This window comes from Ambystoma mexicanum, chromosome 12 (assembly GCF_040938575.1).
Source record: "Ambystoma mexicanum isolate Mex_15411 chromosome 12, UKY_AmexF1_1, whole genome shotgun sequence".
Lineage (NCBI taxonomy): Eukaryota > Metazoa > Chordata > Amphibia > Caudata > Ambystomatidae > Ambystoma > Ambystoma mexicanum.
The window spans coordinates 268,656,136-268,677,062 of NC_090936.1; the positions used below are offsets into that span (position 1 = coordinate 268,656,136).

Consider the following 20,927-nt stretch of genomic DNA (forward strand, 5'->3'; position numbering starts at 1 on the left):
CTTTTCAAGACACTGATTTTTTTTGTTGTTGTGGAGGACATTGTGAAGGAAAAAATCCCCGCAAGTCAGGCAATATCCCTGCTAAATTCCATCAAAAAGTGCCTTGCACCTTCTTTGCTGTCCCCTTCCCTTACAAGGGCTGTCAACCCTCTAGTTGTGAAACTGTTTTGCCACTCTCCGTCTGACCCTTTGTACAGCCGAGGGCATGCCACTCCAGACTCCCTAGTTACCACCACCGGGAAGAGGGCAGGGGGGACCACTGTCTGCTGCAGAAGCGCCTCCCGACAAAGACTGCAAAAAAACTGTATGCCCTTTCGGTGGCATATGCGACAAGAATGGCTGATGATACCACTCTTCTTGGGAGTTATAGCTGAATTTGACAGGTGCTCAGTATCCTCCATTTTGGGATACCCAGGCCCTGACATTGGAATCAGTTGATTCCTGATAGGAAACAAGATGGCCCCTGTGGCCTCTTGCTTTCTATTGCCTGTTAACTTGTTTTCCCAAAGTCCTGGGAAGCCCTGACTCTGTCCCTTCCCCCTGACTGGCTATTGGGTGGAAGTTCCATATATGGTGTTGTTGTGAAGTCCAGTTCAGACTGTCTGGAGCCTTCCCAGTGACTGTATGTTGTGGGTACACCCTGTGGGTGCGACCTGGGTGAATGGAGTGTGTGACCAATATGCACTTCTTGTTGTGGCTGTCTGGTTTCTGGTATGAGAGACGAAGACTGAGACGGCCCTGCCCGAAACTGGCCTGGATGCAGTGTGTAGTGTTGAATGGCTGGGTACTTGTCCCAATACACATTCCTTGCTGGGAGTGTCTGAGAGGGAGGAGTATGGCCTGAATGCACTGTATGCCTGATTGGCTGACTGCATTAATGCCCTTCTGTATGATTGGCTGCTGAGTGTGACCCAGCAGTGTGGATGAGAGGCAGAATAGTATATCTGGGGACCTCTCACCACTGGAAATTGTTCACAAGCTGTGTCTACACTTGAAGTGTAACGAACTGCTGATCCTCGATGCCCAGCTGGAAGAAGACTTGCTGTTGCATTTGCTTCGACCTGATCTGAAAGCTGCCGAATTCGTTGAAGTCTGATCCAAGAGAGGACCTGGTAAGGCGCCCTCTTCCCGTGCTCCGAGGGACCATCGAGCACGGCTAACCTTCGCCGAAGCTCCCTGGAAGTCAGACCCTCGAAAGGCTGCCGACCGGAGACTGGGACCGCCGAGGAGAACTAAGTGAAGCACCCGGACATCGCCACCATCGAAGTCCATTGCCGTCGACCAGGGTTCGCAGGTTTGTGTCACCGCCGGAGGCTCATCGAAGTTGTGTTGCTCAGACGCGGGGACCACTTGACGCCGTGCCGCCGATGACCAGAGCCGCCCGATCCTTTGCCTAAGAATATTTGAGTCGAAGGACTCCCTTGTCCGCACCGACAACCACTTACTCCCGCTGGAGAAAGTCGAGGACGCCGATGCGCCCAGGAGAACCCGCCGGTGGGTTTCCTGCCACTTGAAGGCCACAGAGACTTCGACGACTCGACGCCCTTGCTGGGCCACACTTCTTCTGAAACTCTTTGCGGTCCAGAACTATCAAACGCAGAGGTGCCCCGCACACCTCATCCTCTCAGGACGTCGCCGATGAGCACCGCCTGGATTGATGCTGTGGTCTCAGCACCCTCAAACTTCTCATCGCCGATGCCAAGTTCACCTTCTTCGATGCCTCTTGACGATCTGTGACTCCTGCTTTAAAGGGAGTCAATCAAGAAGGATCCCTCGACGCGTCTTAGAAGAACTCTACTCCACCAGGTACATTGGGGGGGTAAAAACATTATAGGAGAGAATAAGACTATTGAGCAATATATGGACTGGGCTGGTGCTATATCTTTATTTTACACGTTGCCCAGGTTGGGTGGGGGGGGGGATCTCCACACAGAACTGTCTATTGGTAGGGGCCAGAATTCTGCCTATTGTTTCAACCATCTTGCTTTCCTTCCCATCTCTATTGCTGGTTTCCTTGTTATTGATCTGTGTGACATTCTGACAGTATAGTTGATGCACTTTAATGAGATCTGATAATATTGGTGGTACCACTTTAGAATTGTATACATTTACCATTGTTGATTTCTGAGTACAAAGTGAGTTATTGTGATAGTGTACGTACCTTTGAATATTCATTATATAAAGACTGTATTTTCAGTAATAGTGTGTGGATATTCCTTTGTGGGGGCTTGGGGGACTACACTGTACTTAGGAACCAGCCTGCATCACCTCCTGAGATGCTAGGCCTTGATTGCTCAACTACTTTACCAATAATGGAGAATCTTGGCTGGGGTCCTCTGTGCCTCTCCTCTACCATATAGAGAGCAGTAGTACAGACACCCCCCTCCAGTCTTTACATGCGCAAAATAAAATAAACCTGCAGCTGTGTGTAAGCAAGTCCTGGAGAGGAACCGAGGTGCGGAACAGCAACTATAAGGTACAGAAAGCTGCAAAGGACGGCAGAGATTTGACCAAGCTGGCGGCCGCTCCCAAACAAATGATGGTGCCGAAGGACCGCAAATAAGCACTACGAAGATCGCAACGTGTATGCCACTGAAAGAACCACAGCTGGTGGAGAGCGCTGGATGCAGTCAGGAAATAAACAGGAGCACATCTCTCATAACTCATTGTGTTCCAAGCAAGGAACAGTTGCTGGCGACCCGCAGCCTACAGACAAGGAAGCCCCTACGGTTGACCTGGATTGGCTCCAGCACAAGCATAGCCAAGATAGAACACAGTGTTAGACAACCAGTCCGTAGGATAAAGGACAGTGGGGGAAAGGTTGCAGGAACGAAGCGACAAGAACATCAGTGTGAAGGCACCGGAAGGGATGCTGACAGAAGTAGTCTTGGCATAATGCAGAGCGCATGGGAGGCAGAGCAGATACATATGCAGGTTAAAACAATTGGAGGATCCCAATTGACTCTTTAGACCACATTTGGTCTCCAAACATGCAAGGGAAGCCCACACTCCACCAGAGTGGATGTTGATGTAGTTGCGGACAGTGATCGGAAGAAGCAGACATAAAGTCCAACAGGCGGCCAAAGTATATGTGTAAGAAGACGCTGCTGGTGCCTCGTGCAGAAAAGAAACTGCTGAAATCACGATCGGGTAGAGCTATAGGGCACGGGCACTCGCCAGATATATAAAGCAAGGCACAGTCCAAGAACGCAGCAATAGACCCACGGAAGACGTCAACAAGGGAGAGCCCTATAACAGGGCACTCCCAGCCTAGCAGAACAAAAAACGTAGTGTGTTGCATGACACTGTGCTGGAGCCCAACGAAATAAGGGTCAGCACAAATGAACGAGCACTGGGGGCAAAGCCAAAACATTTCGGCATATCGCCCAGCGCAGAGCCTGCAGGTGGAAATAGCCTGTGTATACATATAGGGTACTGTGCATATAAGTGGCCGAAACAGGATTATAGACACAAGACAATGGGCCTTTGAAATGGATGTCCAACAGAGGGGGACCACAAACTGTTAGCACCCAGACCCCTGAGGAAATGAGCACAATGTGGCGCATGGAAGGCCCGTGACAACGGAGGGTAGAGCCGCTGTCACGAGCGCTGCTAGGAAGGGGGGCCTGTGGAGCAAGAGCGTGCTGAGGGTGAGGCTCTGTTGCAAGTGAGACTATAGACCAGCCAATATAAGACGCCCTAATATCCTTTTGAAAATTGGGCGAAGCACATAGGGATGACGCCTCACGAGAAGGAACTCCCCGCCTGGTGAATTGTGCTGTCGTGCGCGAGCGCGCGCCAAAGACCCCGAGGCCAAGCAAGAAAGGCTGGTGGGGAGAGTGAGAACCTCCGCACTACCAAAGACAGTAACTGTGAGAAGAATAGCGAGCAGAATGTCTGTGAGAGGGGGGAAAGCGAATGCTAAACAGCCAACGATGGATATATTTTCCAAGACACAGCAGACCCGACCACCGCGGCACAGGCCCTGACAAGCACTCCAGCAGAAGTTGCCCCCCTGAGGGATGACCAATCAAACCTTGTGGCTATCACGGAACTAAAAACCTTGTGGGGATCAGCGATGGCAGACCTGAAAGTGGCACTGCAGACCAAAATAGACGCAGTGGGAATAGAGGTCAACCTATTGCGGCAGGACATGAGAGCGCTCGCAAAGAGGACGACTTGTCTCAAAAGTGCTGTGAAAACTAATACAGACACCAGCGCCAGCAATGCTAAGGAGGTTCATATACTAAAACAAGTATACAACTTGGAGAATCGAGCAGAGAAAGGCGAAGGGAAAGCGAGATGTAATAACATACGTGTGGTCGGCCTTCCGGAGAGAGAAGGCCTAGACCCAACAGACAACGTGGAGAACATGATCATACAGGAAATGGGAGCCGGCAAGCTTTCCCAAGGGTTCGCAATTGAACGATGCAAAGGCTGCAGCCCGGGCCCCGCCCTGAGCGATCATAGCGAAAATCTTGAATTACAGGGACCGGGAGAAGATCCTGGAGTTTTTTAGGAAAGGAGGAACGATAAAAAGAGCATCGGTGACCATAACGGCATACCCCGACTACACCCTGCAGGTGCAGGGACAACGCTACAGATATGTAGCGATAAAAAGGAGACTACGCACAGCCGGATTCAAATATATGCTTCTGTATCCTGCAAAACTCGAGATAATACAGAAGGGCAAAACACATTTTTTCGACACCCCAGAAGAAGTGACGAATTAGCTGGACGCCCAGGGTTGCCCGGATGGCGATGAGGAACAGAGGCGAGATGAACAAGATAAGTGACATGAAGCAATGCTATGGGTAGTCGGGTAGGGGAGTACTGGGGGAGACACTCGATAATAAAATAATGGGCGCAGCCTTACAGCATTGCATTGATTGCTCATGAGTAACACTGGATATACTGGACTGGAATATAGATGGCATAGTTAAAAGTTGGCAATGGTGCACCTAATGTGATTGCTAATGCAGGAGGCAGAAGAGACATGACCTACCCCCAGTAGATAGAGTGAGGAGAAGAGCCACTAGGGCGGAATCACCCCGCTGAGCCCAGAGCATGTGAATTGCTGTGTTAAGGACTAGATGCAGGGGTGCCTGAGATCCAGGGATGGAGCTGGGCAACAGTTGGGAGGGTTGGAGAGTAGTAGTGGGGTAGACACTGAGTTGGGGCAAGTTGGGAAGGTGGGTGTAGGAGGGGGGGAGGGCGCGGGGAGGTTGTTGGGGAGTTCAGTGTGATATTAACAGTTGGGGACCAAGCCTATATGAGTCTACACGCGGAAATAAATATTGTGAAATAATGGGAGACCTCAGAATTATGTGGACTGTTAGAGGGCTCAATAGCTACCTGAAGAGGAATAAGGTTTAGATGTATTTGCGCAGACAGAAAATAGACATAGCTTTGATACAGGAGACTCGCCTCACGCGAGAAAAGTTAGAAGTGATACAGAAAAATTGGAAGGGGACTGTTGTAGGTGTCACATATTCGGCTTATGCTAGAGGGTTGATTACATGGGTTGCACCGCATGTTCCTTTCAAGCTGCTACAATCCCCGGTGGAAGCGGACGGGAGGATGGTAATAAGAGGGCTGGTAGAAAACGAAGAAATAAGTGTTATTAATACATATGCCCCGAACCAGGGCACAGCGGCATACTTTAGGTCCCTGTATAGCCCTGTATAGTAAAGTGGCCAGGTGCTTGGGGGGACGACTTTAATTGCACGCGAAACCCAAGAATCGATAGATCAGACAACAAAATATATAGACCCACTCCAGCGGCCAGAGCGTTGCAGTCACTGTTGACGGACCTTGGGTTTGAGGATGCGTGGAGTGTGCGACATATGCAAGAGAGACAATATTCCCATTTCTCAGCCCACAAAATTTGCATACTAGGCTGGATTATATGTTTGTCACACAAGAGCTGATGTCAGAGATAGCATAAACGGAATATAAAGCGAGGATCCTGTTGGACCACTCGCTGATAGTACTGGAATGCCAATACCAACCTCCAAGAGCAAGGATATCGACTTGACGCCTCCGTGCTGAGGCGTTGAAAGACACTATGTTTAGGGAAGGTCTGAGAGACGAAATAGTACGCTATTTTGAGATCAATACTGGCAGTGTTGAGACAGCCGGCATGTTATGGGAAGCCTTTAAAGTGGTAGTAAGGGGGATAGCCATAGCTAAGTACAAAGGATTACAAGGAGGGATAGTGATTGAACTACAAGAAGCTGAAAATGAACTGGAAAAAGTGCTGGGAAGGGGAGGCACCACCGAGGAAGAGAAGGAAACAATACTCCGATTGCAGCAAAATTGCGTGGGATGTTGGGAGAGATTGTGTGATCTGAACTATAGGAAGTATGTAGAGAGACGGCATGCTGGAGGGGGGATAAACCAGGAAGAACGTTGGCATGGCTTTATAAAAATGAAACCCCCAGACTCACAATCAGAACAATCACAAGGGATGACTGTTGTACGGTGGACACCCAAGAAGGCGTTAATCGAGAGTTTGTAGAATATTATCGAACGCTATATGGCGATGAAGAAGGAAGCGATCTTAGGAAAATAAACGAAACGTTAGAAAATACAGGCTTGCCACAAATTAGCGCAGAAGAACGAGAAGAGCTAGATGCCGGGATTATCCTAGAAGAACTAGAGGAGGTAGTGGTGCAATTACCCACAAGCAAGACCCTGGAAGATGATGGACTCCCGAGTGAATTTTAAAAAAGATCTAAAAATGAGGTGCTCCCCCCGCTTTTAGCAATGCTAAATGAGGCATATGACCAGGGAAGGCTCCCGGAGACCCTACGAGAGGCAATAATTATACCACTCCCGAAACCTAATAAGTTTGCCAAGGAATGTGGATCATAAAGACGATTGTCAATGCTAAATCAGGATTGCAAAATACTCACAGCGGTCTTAGCAAACAGGATGAGAAAAGTTATCACTAAACTAATACATCCTGACCAGACCGGGGTATGTCCCAAACAGGAACTTCACCAATAATCGCAGATGGCTCCATCGAGTCATAGAGTATGCGAATGGGGAAGGGGAAGAGGAAGAGATGGCAATTGTATCACTGGACACAATAAAAGCCTTTGACTCAGTCAAATGGCCTTGGCTGATTGCTGCCCTGACCAATTATGGGATAGGGCCTGGGTATCTTAGATGGGTTCAATTATTATACAGCGCGCCTGTAGCCGGGGTAAAAACGGGAGCGATAATATCAGAGAGGTGGCAACTTAGCAGGGGCACTAGGCAGGGTTGCCACTGGTCCCTGATGCTATATATCTTCGCTCTAGAGCCCCTGGCGATATACCCAAGACAACAGTACAATGTGATGGGTATGACCATAAAAGCAGAGCCACATTTAATCTCCCTGTATGCAGACGATATACTGTTGTACTTACGATAGCCTGAGGAAAACCTCCAATACGTGCTAGAGGTGATGGAGCAATTTGCGTTACTATCCGGTATAGCAGTGAATCCCAAAAAATCATGCATATTTCCGTTAGGCAGATACAGGGGGATCCTGCTAGAGAAATTGCCTGTATTACAAATACCATGGGAGGTTGACACGTTTAGGTACCTTGGGATAGATATTAACCATACAGTGGAGACAGAGCGCCTGCATAATACTGAGAGGGTGGTCAAGAGCATCTAAAGTAGCATGAAGTTCTGGGCGAAGCTTCCCTTGGCGATGATGGGGAGAGGGCCAATGTTGAAAATGGTGGTCCTGTTGAGACTATTGCACCACTTCAGTAGTATACTGCACTTGATCCCAAAACGATTCTTTACCCGATTACATAGTATATGTAGATATTTCCTATGGAGTAGGAGGGGAATAGAATAGCCCTCTGGGAGCTACAAAATACACATGAGAAAGGGGGGATAAAATTGCCAAACTACATGTCAAGTCAATTACAATAGGTCGGAAAACTCGACCTCGGAATCTAGGCTGTTTAGACTAGAATGTGCACCGTCGCTCTTGCAAGAAATTGTGGCTGCCCAGAACAGATATGAAAGAGCGCCCGAAAATGATGTTACTGGGATGGGAAATATGGCACAGGGTCTGTCAGGTAATGGAGAACTCATCCCCGTGTTCCCCGCAAGTGCCACTTGTAGCACTTGTGGGAAAAGACGGCCAACTAATGAAGATGATTAGGAAGCATTGGGAACCAGTTGAGATAGCAACAATGGCAAGTGGGGAGGATTAAAGAGTTTGAGACGCTGGTGGAGGAAATGGGCTACATATGGGACAATACATCACGTACCATGGGGTGATGCGGTGGATCAAAGAAACGTGGTCAGATAATATTGGAAAGTCAACCGGACGCCACCTTAGATGTAATATGACATAGCAGAAGGAGGGCATGAGATATCCAGAATATATGAGATGGTGATGTCCAAAGTGGGGAAAGAACTAGCACAATTAAGACAGGAGTGGGAGGAAGAGGTGGGTACCCCTTTGACTGATGGGATGTGGGAGAGAGCCCAAAGGTACCATAAGGTGTCAAGGAACGCAAGGTTGCAGCAGATACAGCTTTATGTCACCCACAGAGCGTATATGACACCCCAGAGAATAGCTAAATTTACAAATGCAGGACGACAATCGTGCCCTAAATGTGACGAGTATGCTGGGATGGTGCACATGTTTTTGGCATGCCCAGTAATTGAGAGATTCTGGGGAGAAGTAGCGCATAGGCTGGAGATAAAGGTGGTTAAGTTAACGGTAGAATCGACATGGGCGTTCTTGATAGGAGGGTTTCCCAGACCGAGTAAACTTAAGCATGTCAGCAAACTAAAAGACCTGGCAATCATACTTGCGAAGAGCAGAGTTGCTATGAGCTGGAAGGCATGCCACGGTCCGAGAGTAGAAGTGTGGTGGAAAGACTTACAAAAATGGGCAGAAGCTGAAACTGCAGTATGGCAAGAGGCAAGCAACTCTGGTGGGGAGGAGGAAGCAGAAGCCTTGACAGCTTGGAAACACTTCGTAGCTATGCTGTTTGGGCCCACGCTCGATTGGTCGAGTGACCGGGACTCAGTAGAGAATATGGGGGAAGGACCCCAACTGCAAGGCGAAGGAACAGAATGTGTAGAATAGGCTTGGGTGGGGAGGGGTTGAGGGAGCAGTATATATTTTGGAGTGAAGTAAATCTGGAATGATGTAAAATGTACTGCAGGTTTGGTTTGTATTGTTGTTAAAGTTAATAAAAATGGTTTACAAAGTCCAGCCTAGACCCCAGCCAAGTCAAGCAGTTTCTGAGGGCTGTGATTCGGACCAAAGACAGGCTAGTCTTTCGCTCCAACGAGAGGGTTCAAAACATGCTGTTCCAGATCCTTCACTATGTAGCCAATCGCAAGATGACCGTACGCAAAGCCATGCGAATGTTAGTGATGATGGCCTCCTGCATTTATCTAGTCCCACGCGCACGTCTGCGCATACACTCCTGTCAAGAGTGGCTCTCGAGCCTATGGTGTCGGGCCAGTGGACAATGGGACGATCTAGTGGTTGGCTTAGACCAGATTCATGTATTTTTCATAACTTTCTCTATTTAATCAACATTGAAGACTTACGACTGTGCGCTGGATTTTGCTTGATACGTCACAGGACCTGTTGGGTATTTTTTGGATATTTGGGGCTTTGCGGTATTTTCTTACCACCAAAATACCTTTAGCAATAATCACTCTCTGTATTCATATTGGGTCACACATAACAATAATACATTGCATTATTTCAGAATTCAGACCTATTTAGATAATGTGCGCGATAATTTGCGTGGTTGGTTGGTATAGTGGTTGGTTTATTTGTGGCCCCAATATCCAACATCCCTTGTTTTTTATCTAGATTGTTCTTGATCACTAGAGAGACCGCAGGCCTACATTTTAGGGATACCACATTTTCAGTGTTAGTGTTGTGTGCCACCATGGGCTATTGTATTTTTGTGGTAATTTCCACTACCTTATATACGTTATGGAACTATGTCCAGAGAGTCTCTCTTCCCGTTGGCTCATGTACCTCCAACAAGCTATGCTACAAACAGTCACTCACAACTGTCCATACTGAATATAATCATGCACACATCTGTTTTAAAATGACAATTGCACTGTTTAAAAATCTACCCACGTTTAAACCTTTTCCCATGCAAAATGAAAGAGAAATGATACACACTAGCTTTCTGTTTTCAGATATGTTTGTATTATAGAAATTTCCTTTAAACACAGTTTAACCTTTTTTTACAGAAATAAATGAAATGGTACAACATTATTTGTGATAAAATGAACAGAAAACTGCGAGAATATATTCAATTGGTAACATTAAATATGCTGATAAGGCACTGGGACTCCCTCGAATACACTGACCAGTTTCGCACACTTTCGCACAGCTCCCACACTTCTGTAATTACCTTATCTGTTCAGCATGAGTTTTCTCCGGCTATTCTCTTTCTGAATTTGGCTCCCTTGAAGATTAACCCCAGTGAAAACAAGCGTCTGCCGTTCTCAAACCGGGGTTATTGCCTGGAATTCTCAGCTTTTGCAGCAGGAATGCTTCAGCCAGGAAACAGGTCCTTCTCCCAGCTCTGCAAGATCTCAATTGTTCTCCCCCTCTCCTCAAGCTTCCCCAGCAAAACTCTAATCACAGCCTCTAGCATGATACTTGCTATGACGCTGCTCCAATCAGAATCAATAATGTCATCTCCTCCCTCACAACACAATGGCTCATTTCTACAGTAAAAATTGGAACAAACTGATTTCCTGTTTCTTCGAGCTCTTTGCTTCCTGTAGTTATGTGGACAGGGCAGCAGAGAAAAAAAAATGAATGTGCGTTTAAAAGTTCACTTTCAGAGTAGACCTAATTCTGCAGTGGAGACACATTTTTATTAGTGGGTTATGTTAAATGAAGTTTTATTAGTCAGGTTAGATATTAATAAGGTTATTAATTTTCAAATGTGTCTCTTGCAACATAGGCATTTCAGGTGAAAAATAGTGTGCATTTTTGAATGTGCACATTTGTGCTTTTAACTGTAAAAATAGATTTGCATCTTATATGTAAAAATCGTTTTTGACTGAATAGCCTGTCTTTACTTATATGTCCATGTTACTCTGGCAACACATATAGCAATGCACCACACCCATGTGGTGGTGCTGCATCAAAAATAAATTGCTACCTGTGCAGTAGTGCTGTACTCTGTGCTGTAACACGCCAAATATCCTTACAGACCACTCCGATTCACATTTATTAGTTTACTTTAAAATGATCTCCCTCCGCTGGGCTCAGATCAAATGTATCTACTTTGGTTTCTCCTCCGCTGGATACCTTGGAGAGACCTTCGATAGAGCACCTACCCAGTGCCGGACAACTCTGTCAAAGGTATTGTAGCTTGCTTTAAATTTCAATCGCTCATCAGCAGTTTAACTTCACTTGTGTGTCTTATCACACGCGTTTTAACAATGTTTGTTCCAGCGCTCGCCATACAATGTTGCTGTTTGCAACCTTGGCTTCAACACAGACCAGTAATTGTATCGGTCTCCCCAACTCATCAGCCTTGTCACGGACACTGCTTTTGTTCTTGGAGCCAAGGACAGTACAAAGTGACTGGCGATTCTATCCACCTTGATGACGCGGGAGGGCCCTGGGTATCTCCGACACACAATGTAGGATTCTTCAGCCTGTTTTCTTGACATGTTTTCCAATCTTGAGGCTTCCCAACAGTTCCTTGTCAAAAGTGTCAAGGGTACTTCCCTCCTTGCGATCCCTTCATGGTTTGCGGTCTTTCTTCTCTTGTTAAACTGCCTCTTGGACTGCTGTTTCCTCATGTGTTTTGCCCCGCTCAGAGTGTGCTCTCGTGCTCCGCCTTTAATCCGTAAGGGGAAGTGTAATGGAAGTCAGGTGTGAGTGATTATTGATAATTACCTGACCTCAGCTCTGGTGTTAGTCTGTTTTCCTTTAGGGCGGCCTGTCGGTGAGTGTTTGTTGTAGAAAGGGGATGGGGTAGAGGTAAAGGTGTTATAAGCAAGGGGATACCGTGTCTCACCATCCAGTGTCCTACTCCCCGAAGACGGTGTGTCCTGGCCACCTGGATGACGGATCCCTGGGGACTAGTGGGTGAGACACTTTTTGGTTTCTCCCAGCGTGCACTTGCCGGCTGTCTCTCTGCGGGCGGAGCAGCCATCTGTGAGCAGGTGAGCAGCCTGACCCATCAAAGCCGTTGCCTCGCTTCTGGTCCTCTCGCGGCCATTTATGCACTTGCCTGCCTTCTTGCCACCTGCTCTCACAGCTCTGCCTCGCCAAGCGCTCCAGCCTCCAGGTTGCAGGCCGATCTTCTCTCAACATGCCAGAATTCCTGCTTCCCGCCAGCAGGTTTCTCCAGTCTGTCTCCAAACTGCTTGCCTTCTTATACTCATGACTATTACTAAATTACCTCTTGTGTGGGTCATTTGCTCTAAGTGCCTGACCATAGTTAAGGAGACCTGCCTGATCTCTACAATACTTTACAAGCCTCCTCCTTGCCTGTACTAGAGTGGTGAAATAACCCACACGTGTTCATCCCTCTTAGCCTCTTCTTCCTTGTCCCAGTACTGTCATAGGTAGAGTGTGGGGAAATGAGGGGAGATGCTTGACAATGGCCCATAAAGGCTGAGGGGTGGGGGGTTTAGGTTGGCCTTCAATAGGGAAAGGGGATACCATGTCTCAATTATGGGCCTCTTAATCCCCCTCCACCCAGGTGATCATCCCTCGCTTCTCCACCCCCAGGATCAGGCTCCAAAAGCGATGGCCTTTCCCTGGCCACCTGAGAAGAGGGTCCAGGGGGAGTAGGAGTGAGGCTGCCTTCGGGTTTCTCACAGAAAACAATCTTATGTGCACTCCCCTGTCTGGAAGGCTGGTATCTCAGACATGTAAGAAACTGAGACAGAAATTGGTGTAGGGTGATTAACATGCAAGTAAGGCCCCCTTATTACAATAGTAAGTAACATATTTGGCTGCTGATAGGCAGGGAATGGAATGCTCGTAAGGGAGGATGTTATTCAGGATGCACAATTAAAAATGCTTAAGATGACCGGAAGAGTTCACTGTAGAGCGCAAGGACTTTTATCTGTATCTTCAATTTCGACATGTCTTGGGGAAAACAATTCAACTGAGTACGTATACTCCCAGAGGCTTCTCGCATGCACATGTGGAGGAAGGGAAGGCTTGATTCCATAACTAAGCAATCTCTGCTATATGTAAGGTCCTTATGTGCACTTCTGGGGTCTCCCTGACGCGACGAAGGGAAACATGGAAAACCGGTCTAGATGGATTAGATGGTACCGAATGGGTGGAGGCATTTAATAGCCCTTATGGGAATTGGGATTAGTAACCGGCCCAGGCTAATCCATTTTAAAGTATTACATTGTACACTCCCCCAGCAGGGTAGAGAAGATGAGTAGGAGAGAAAATTAGATCAGGGTGAAATGTGAAAGAGATTGGCACCTTTCCACACTATATGTATGTAAATGTGTCCGCGTTCAGAAACCTTGGGTAAGGTTATGGAAATTAGCACCAGTGTAGAAGGCTGACAATTGGATATAGACCCCACATTGGTACTGCTAGTTATGAGGAGATTTAACATGTAACAAACATGGGAAGTCCTTTATTGCCATTGTACTGCTCCAACAAAAATTAACCCTGAGAAGAAATGTGGGTAAACGAGGTACCCAGGATAACTTGAGTGGAGGGTGGGTCTAGTCGTGTCAGTGTTTGAAGAACTGGGGTTTTAAGCAGAGAGGATGTCCTGATAAACCTTAAGTCTGGGAGAAGATTGGAGGTAGTGGTAGGAGCTTCCCTTTTCAAGAAAGATCCTAGCTGGAAACGTGGTGGAATTGTGATGGATTTGTTAAGCCAAGGAGGGGGCTTTTTGGGATGAAGAGGTGCGAGAGCGACTCATGTAGAGAATCAAATATGCTTAGTGGCATACAGGCATTTTCAGGTTAATGGAGTAAAGCAAAACTAAAGGTTGAGTGCCAGAAGCTTTTGGATAAATCATAACCAGGTACTCCGCTCTAGACAACACTCCAGACCATAGCTTTTAAAGAATGTCACAATTGCAAAGATGCCGCTTCCCTCTGTAACCCCCTTGTCTTTCATTTGTTTAAAATCAATAAAATGTTATAAAACAAAGGAGTCCATTCAGATGTTTTACCCTAGATAGATACTGTAGCCCCTCAGAAACCTCTTTTCTGTGTCTTTTGAGTTGAGACACTATTCCGGAATGTAAATGTATTGGATTCATCCTTCTAAAGAATGTTATTTGCTTGTAAAACTGGCTTTGCAGCTTTATATGTCCGTGATTGCCATATAACCTACTCAACTGCTTTAAATTGCAGATGAGCAGCGATTTATATGCTCATGTTTTTATGATGCGCTGGAGCAGAGATCATAGTTATTCTAATCAGACCTGGTTGTGTTACACTTCTATGGACTTTGCCTGAAATAGTTTTATTTGATCTGATGATCTCATGTGACTGATCAAACCACAGTGTAAATTAACAAGGAGTGTGACGGGAGTCTGTAAAGCCTGTCCCTCCAGAGTAAACTTCATGATGTTTATTTTTCGCTACTATCTTTATTTTCTGCTAGAATTACGGTAGAAATACTCTTCATGTTAAATAATTGTTAGGAATTGCTTGATGACATGGTAGCATTTAGCGTTTTTAAGCCGGTTTTCAAATTGTTCCCCTTATTTTTCCTTTCCAGCAAGGCCTCATGATTTTTTTGATGCGCAAACATTGGATGCTATTCGACATCGTGCCATCTGTTTCAATCTCTCTGCTCAAATTGAAAGTATAGGAAATGGACACAGTGTTGTCTTTCATAGTACCGTAAGTAATGTTTGTGACCACTGAAACGCTGTTTTATTTTCCTGTATTTTGCTCTTTGTCCTCGATTTAAATTTGATAGTGGTTCAAGCCAGGAATTGGTTTACTTGCTGGAACGCCACAAACTGGTGACTGCCTGTTGTACTGTAAAGTTCAGTCTTTTCCCCTGTGTCCAGAATTACTTGACCGTTAAACTGGGAGATACTGGAAACGTTGAGTCTAGCATTTCCTCTTGTATCCTGTAGTTAGCTTTACAGGGATTTGCAAGGACCTAGTCTATAGTTCTTGTGGTAGTGCCTGCTTTGGCCAACATATGCTTTTATGAACCACCCTAGGAAGGTCAAGAAATGTATTTAATTTGATGGTGAAATTAGTCAATTTAATTTACTTGGTTAAGAGATCAGAAAGATTGAGTAAGGAAAATATACAATCTCATTGAAAAGGTTGGAGCATGGAGGGGTTGAAAGCAGTATGTCTGTAATGTACTTCACTAGGAAAAACGCATTGACAAAGCCTGCAGTTTTGTTTTTTCTATGGGTATACGTTGCCCTTATTGGTATATTTTATTGCATTTTAAATATTCCAATTTTCTACAGATCTTAGTAAATTGATAAAATGTGACTACATTTTGGTACAATACCAATTAATGCAACCACCTACCACTTACTAGCTCTGTATTCACTAATAACCTGTGCAAATGGCATACATATGAGTTAGCAGCTGTCAATTGGTGTATTTTAAGAAATGTTATATTTTGCTATTCAATTTTGTGCTCAGACTGCTGGTTGTTAAATCTGGATCTGATTAGAGGCAGATTTATTACCCTATAACGTCTGTGAAATGACCAAGGAGTGTCTTTGTGAACGCCAAACTAAATTCAGAAATACAGTCCTACCTTTCAAAACTGTTTTTCTGACTAGGTGGTAAGTGACCTTGCTCATGGCAGTGTTTTGAATGTGTTTTTCGCTTTCTTCACAAAGTTAAGTTCCAGTAACCTTGTTATGATGGTGAAGGTGGTAAATTGCTTTAGGAAATGGGTGACTGATAAAAATGGGAACAATGAAAGGCTGTGCCCTCCTCAATCAAAAGGTTTTCACTAGGCCATTATTATTACTTTTATTATTTTTAATATTGGTGTTATTGGATTGAGTGAAGTAATTTATTTCAGATATAATGTATCCATAAGTAAATACATAGACATCATCAAACAGAATAATCGACATTCATGAGGTTCTCTTTCTTCAAAAACAAAGCCATACAATTATTTGGTAGGTGTTTAAAAATAAAATATCATGAATTCTGTGCTTTAGTGCTCCTCTTAGCAAGTTAAGTAAAGTCCATGCCACCACCTTACAATTTATGAAAAGAAAATGCATAGCAGGTCTACATTGAGTAAAGTGCATATTGCGTTAAAGGACATTCAAAGTGCTTTTTCTAATGTTGCAGTGGGCCGGGCTGAAGAAAAGAAAATGCAACAAATCTTGACTAGGCGCATTGCATATTAGACATGTACTATCTCTATATCAATGTTTCCTGATGACCAATTAGCTGTAACCGCTCTCGGAGGTATCCAGTTAAATCTTGCTCTTGTGATAAGGGATCGGTCATGTTTGGATTGATAATCTGGTGGCATTTGGGAAACTGGAAAACAAAATACTTTTTTAAACAAATCTAAATATTGGACTTGAACACTAAACATTAGTGTCGCTAAATGTATGATCTTTCCTTAAGGGTTCTACAATCTGGATGAGCAATGCACTGTGTATTGAAGGTTTTGAACACTGCCAGACTTGTAAGAAATCTTGGAGGTATTGTATCTGGCTACTGTAGTTTTCCCAAAGGTGTGACAATGTTGTTGGGTCAGTAATGGAAATGCTGAGGAACATTTGAAAGAGTGACATGAAGCAGATAGTCTCTATGGTGCAATCATTGTTAATGGCTCACCTTCAGAACATAGTTTCTAGAACCCACTTCTAAAGTATAGTTCCCACACACTAGACGGGCACTGTTGCCAAAATAGTGCATGTCTGATGTTACAAGTTCAATTGCTATGAACCAGAGTACGTACATGTGTCGAAACTGGACTAAAGAAGCAACAGACACGTTTCTTTTATATACAGTAGTTGCTAGACCTCTAGTCCTGTGACAAATGGCTATTCTCAGAGAAAATATTCTCTAGAAGGCAAGTTGAGAAGTTGTGTATGAAGTCACTTATTAACAATTTGTTTTAAGGCACAAAGGGGATTGGGTCCTCCGACGTATTCCATATCTATGACAGGTAATGTCCACAGCTGTGCTGCTTCGGAAAATCTTCGGCGTCTGCGTCGATGATGTCGATGCGCCGTCCCCGAGGACCACCTCTGACGGCCGACGTCACCTGATGTGATAAGTAGGACGCACGACGCCCGTAGCCGAAGTTCTGTTTTTTCCCCGAACGTGTTCGCTTTGTGAATCTCGGTACGCCTCGACTCTTTGGAGTTTGCTGTATTCTTCACGGTTCGTTGAACCTGTTTGGTTTTTGTGAAGACCTGTTCGTGGCGATGTCTACTTAGTCTTCAACCCCGTGTCCGGGCTTCAAGAAATGTGGGGACTGTGGGTCCAAGATGTCGGTCACAGACTTGCACGGTGCCTGCCTCTGGTGCCTCAGGGAGGCCCACGAAACGGACGACTGTTGATGCGTCGACTGCCAGTCGCTCACGGCCAAGGCCTTGCGGGAACATAAGAAGAAGCTGTCGGTAGGTTGGGTGTCTAAGCCCCGGAAGTCGAGGTTACGGGGCTTTCGACGGATGACTCGAGAGGCGACTGTGTGTCATCGTCGGAAGTCCAGTGGGTCTCCTTCCAGGAGTCGGTCTCGCCACTCCTCCGCCTCTTCGAGGCATTGCAGGAAGCGCCAGCATCGGTCGCCTTCCCTGTCCGAGGACTCGGCCCGTCGGTGGGTCGCTTATCCCACCATGCAAGCAACACCGGAGGAATGGGCTTCCTTCGGGAAGCAGATGTTAGCGATTCTTGAATCGCAGGGCACCGGTCCGTCCGCGCCTCTGAGTGGGGTCGGTCGGCACCGGTCGAGAGACACCACTCGTACGCCTTCGGGCTTGCTTGGGTGGTCAGCACGGCTCGCGGGAAAGGTCCCGCTCGGACAAGGGTAGCCGTTCTCGCCATGCCCGTTCCAGGTCCCGGTCCTCGACGTGCTCGAGACCGCATGATCTTGTGCCGTCTTCGAAGAGGTCGTCGACGATTTCTCTCGAGGCTCTGCCTCAGAGGGGGTCGTTGACGCTGTCGGAGCCTAGGTCGTCGAGAGACGCGCTCGGAGCTCCGGCGCTGCATCTGACGTCGACGCCGATTTGTTCGACGACACCATTTCTGTCAACGCCGGCGCTGACTCAATCGGCGCCCTCGAAGCCTTTCGAGGCGGTGATGTCGGAGAGGCCCTGTGACATGGGGTTAGCCCCTAGAAAGGCTCTGGCTAAGGTCAGGCATAGCTTTGGTCCCCAGGTGTCTTCCTCTCACCGCCTGCAGTACATTTCAGAGCGTGATGAAGGCTCTGATGAAGGCTTGGTTCCGGTTACGGTACAGATGAGCTTCTCTTGCGCCATAGCAAGTTTGATGACCTGAGATAGTCACTGCATGATGCCAGTGGACTGGACACCTCTCCGGAGGTGGAGTTTTGTAGGCCGGAGCCTGGCACTCATGCCGATCTTCATATCGGCGCCTTATGTCTCAGGTCAACGAGTACTTGGGATGGTCGGCTCCCCCAGGGGAGTTCGTTCAGGATGATCTCACGGACATCCTTGATCTTGGCCCCCCCCCCCCACTGACTGGGTACTGCCGTTTCATATGGCTCTGCAGAGAAGGGTGGCAGCGGCTTGGACTTCTACGGAGAGTCTCGCGGCAGTAGGCAAGTCTTTGTCGCGAAAATACCATCCAGCCAGTAGCGACCCCTGCTACTTCTCCAGGCACCCCACTCCGGAGAGTTTGGTGGTGCAGGCGGCTCCGGCAAAGCAGGCGTCGTATCCTACCATCCCTCCGGATAGGGACGACAAACGTTTTGAGGGCTGGGCGAAGAAAGTGTTTTCTTCAGGGGGTATGGCGCTTCAAGCGGCCAACTCCATATGTGCCTTGTCTCGTTTCCCACACACTCTGTGGAACTATGTTGCATTAGCGGCTGAACATATTCCTGAAGGGGACGAATGGGATGGTTTCCTTTCTATGGTTCAGGATGGCAAGGATACCATGTGTGAGGCTGTTCAGTCGGGTTTGGACATGGCAGATTGTGTCATCCGGTCCATGGTGGCGAGCACCATAATACACAGGTTTGCGTGGTTGCGGAAGTCTGGGTTCTCTCCTTATGTGCAGTCCCGGCTCCTCAACATGCTCTTTGGCGGTGAACATCTTTTTGGCAGCTAGGCTGACGAGAGCCTTCAGAGGTTGCAGACCTCCAAAGCTGTAGCGAAGTCGTTGGGTGCTGCAGTTCGACAACCTCCGCCTTTTCGTCCTAGGGGACAACAATGGAGGGGAGGTTCCTTTCGCTATTACTCATCCTTCAGTAAAGCGAGAGGAGCTAGCAGTCAGAGGCCACCGTAAGAGTGCCAGAGGTGGCAAACAGGGTACTCGAGGTGCCAAGGCCGCTCGGGCAGTTGCCACTTTGCCCTCAGGCAACGCCGCAGCCGCTAATACTCAGTCATGAGGCCAGGTCCCATGGTTCGGCGTTTGGGGGAAGGTTGGCGCAGCATCTTGTAGAGTGGCGTGCCATTACTTCAGATGTGTGGGTTCTGGAGATCATAACCCACGGCTACTGCCTTCCCTTTCGGCAGAGGCCTTGCGACAATCCACCTGGGAACCTCTCTTTGAAGAGTCCGGATCTGCTCCTTGCGCAGGAAATTCAAGCCCTGCTGGAGAAAGGCGCCATAGAACTGGTGCCTGTAGCGGAGAGGAACAAGGGATGGTATTCCCCTTATGTTTTGATTTTGAAGAAAGACTGGGGATTGAGACCCATCATGTACTGGCGCGGTTTGAACGAACTCCTCAGGAAGGACAAGTTCAAGATGGTTACTCTCTAAGTCCTCCGGGCCCTTCAACTTCAGGATTGGTTGGTGTCTCTCGACCTCAAGGACGCTTACTTCCATGTGCTGATCCATCCAATGCACAAGAAGTACCTGAGGTTCGCATTGGCGACTCGCACTTTCAGTTTCAGGTCCTGCCATTCTGATTGACCTCCGCCCCCAGGGTTTTCACCAAGCTCATGGTGGTGGTGGTGGCAGCGCATCTCCGGAAAGGGGGGATTCACGTCTACCCCTACCTGGGCGATTGGTTGATCAGGGGGAGCTCTCCCGAGCAAGTCCTGGATCATCTGTCAGTCACCTGCCACTCCCTTCACAAGCTGGGCTTCTCCCTCAATTTAAAAAGTCCCATTTGACACCAACACAGCGGCTCCAGTACACCGGAGCAGTGCTCGACACATCCCTGGGGCAGTGTTTTCCTCCCCAGATGAGGGCTCTTCACATTCAGCAGATGGTGCACAAGTTTCAACTTGCCCAGAATCTCCCAGCGTCCGAGTTCTTGAGACTGTTCGGCCTCATGGCATTGTGCATTCTTCTGGTGCCAGAGGCTCGTCTGCGGAGGAGATTTTTGCGGTGGGCACTCAAGCTCCAGTGGTCTCAGTCCTCCGGCAGGCTGTCAGACCCTGTTCAGGTGCCGCCCTCGGTCGCCCAGGACCTTCTGTGGTGGGCCGTCGAAGGCAATCTGATGAAGGGGGCCCCATTTTGGCTGCCCTGGCCGGAGGTGACGATTGTGATGGACGCATCCCTCATGGGATGGGGAGCTCATGCCAACGAGTTGCCAGTCAGCGGTCGTTGGTCTCCGTCGGAGTCCAGACTCCATATCAATCTGTTGGAGCTGAGGGCCGTCAGGTTTGCCCTGAAGGCTTTTCTGCCGACTGTGCGAGGAAAGAGTGTCCTGATTCCAACGGACAACACAGTGGTCATGCACTACCTCCAAAAAAGAGGGGTGGGGGGGGCAGGGTCACTTCCTCTGTGCAGGGAGATGATGCAGCTCGAGTTCTGGGCCAT

General features: G+C 47.5%; 1 protein-coding gene across 3 annotated transcripts in view; it reads left to right on the forward strand.

Annotated features, from left to right (window-relative positions):
• Window positions 1-20,927, forward strand: part of AEBP2 (AE binding protein 2) — a 514,088-nt gene that overhangs the window by 253,118 nt on the left and 240,043 nt on the right. For all 3 annotated transcript variants that reach the window (XM_069628416.1, XM_069628415.1, XM_069628417.1), the window contains exon 6: window positions 14,741-14,865. In XM_069628416.1, the coding sequence (XP_069484517.1) occupies window positions 14,741-14,865 (125 nt within the window). The remainder of the gene's footprint in view (window positions 1-14,740; window positions 14,866-20,927) is intronic.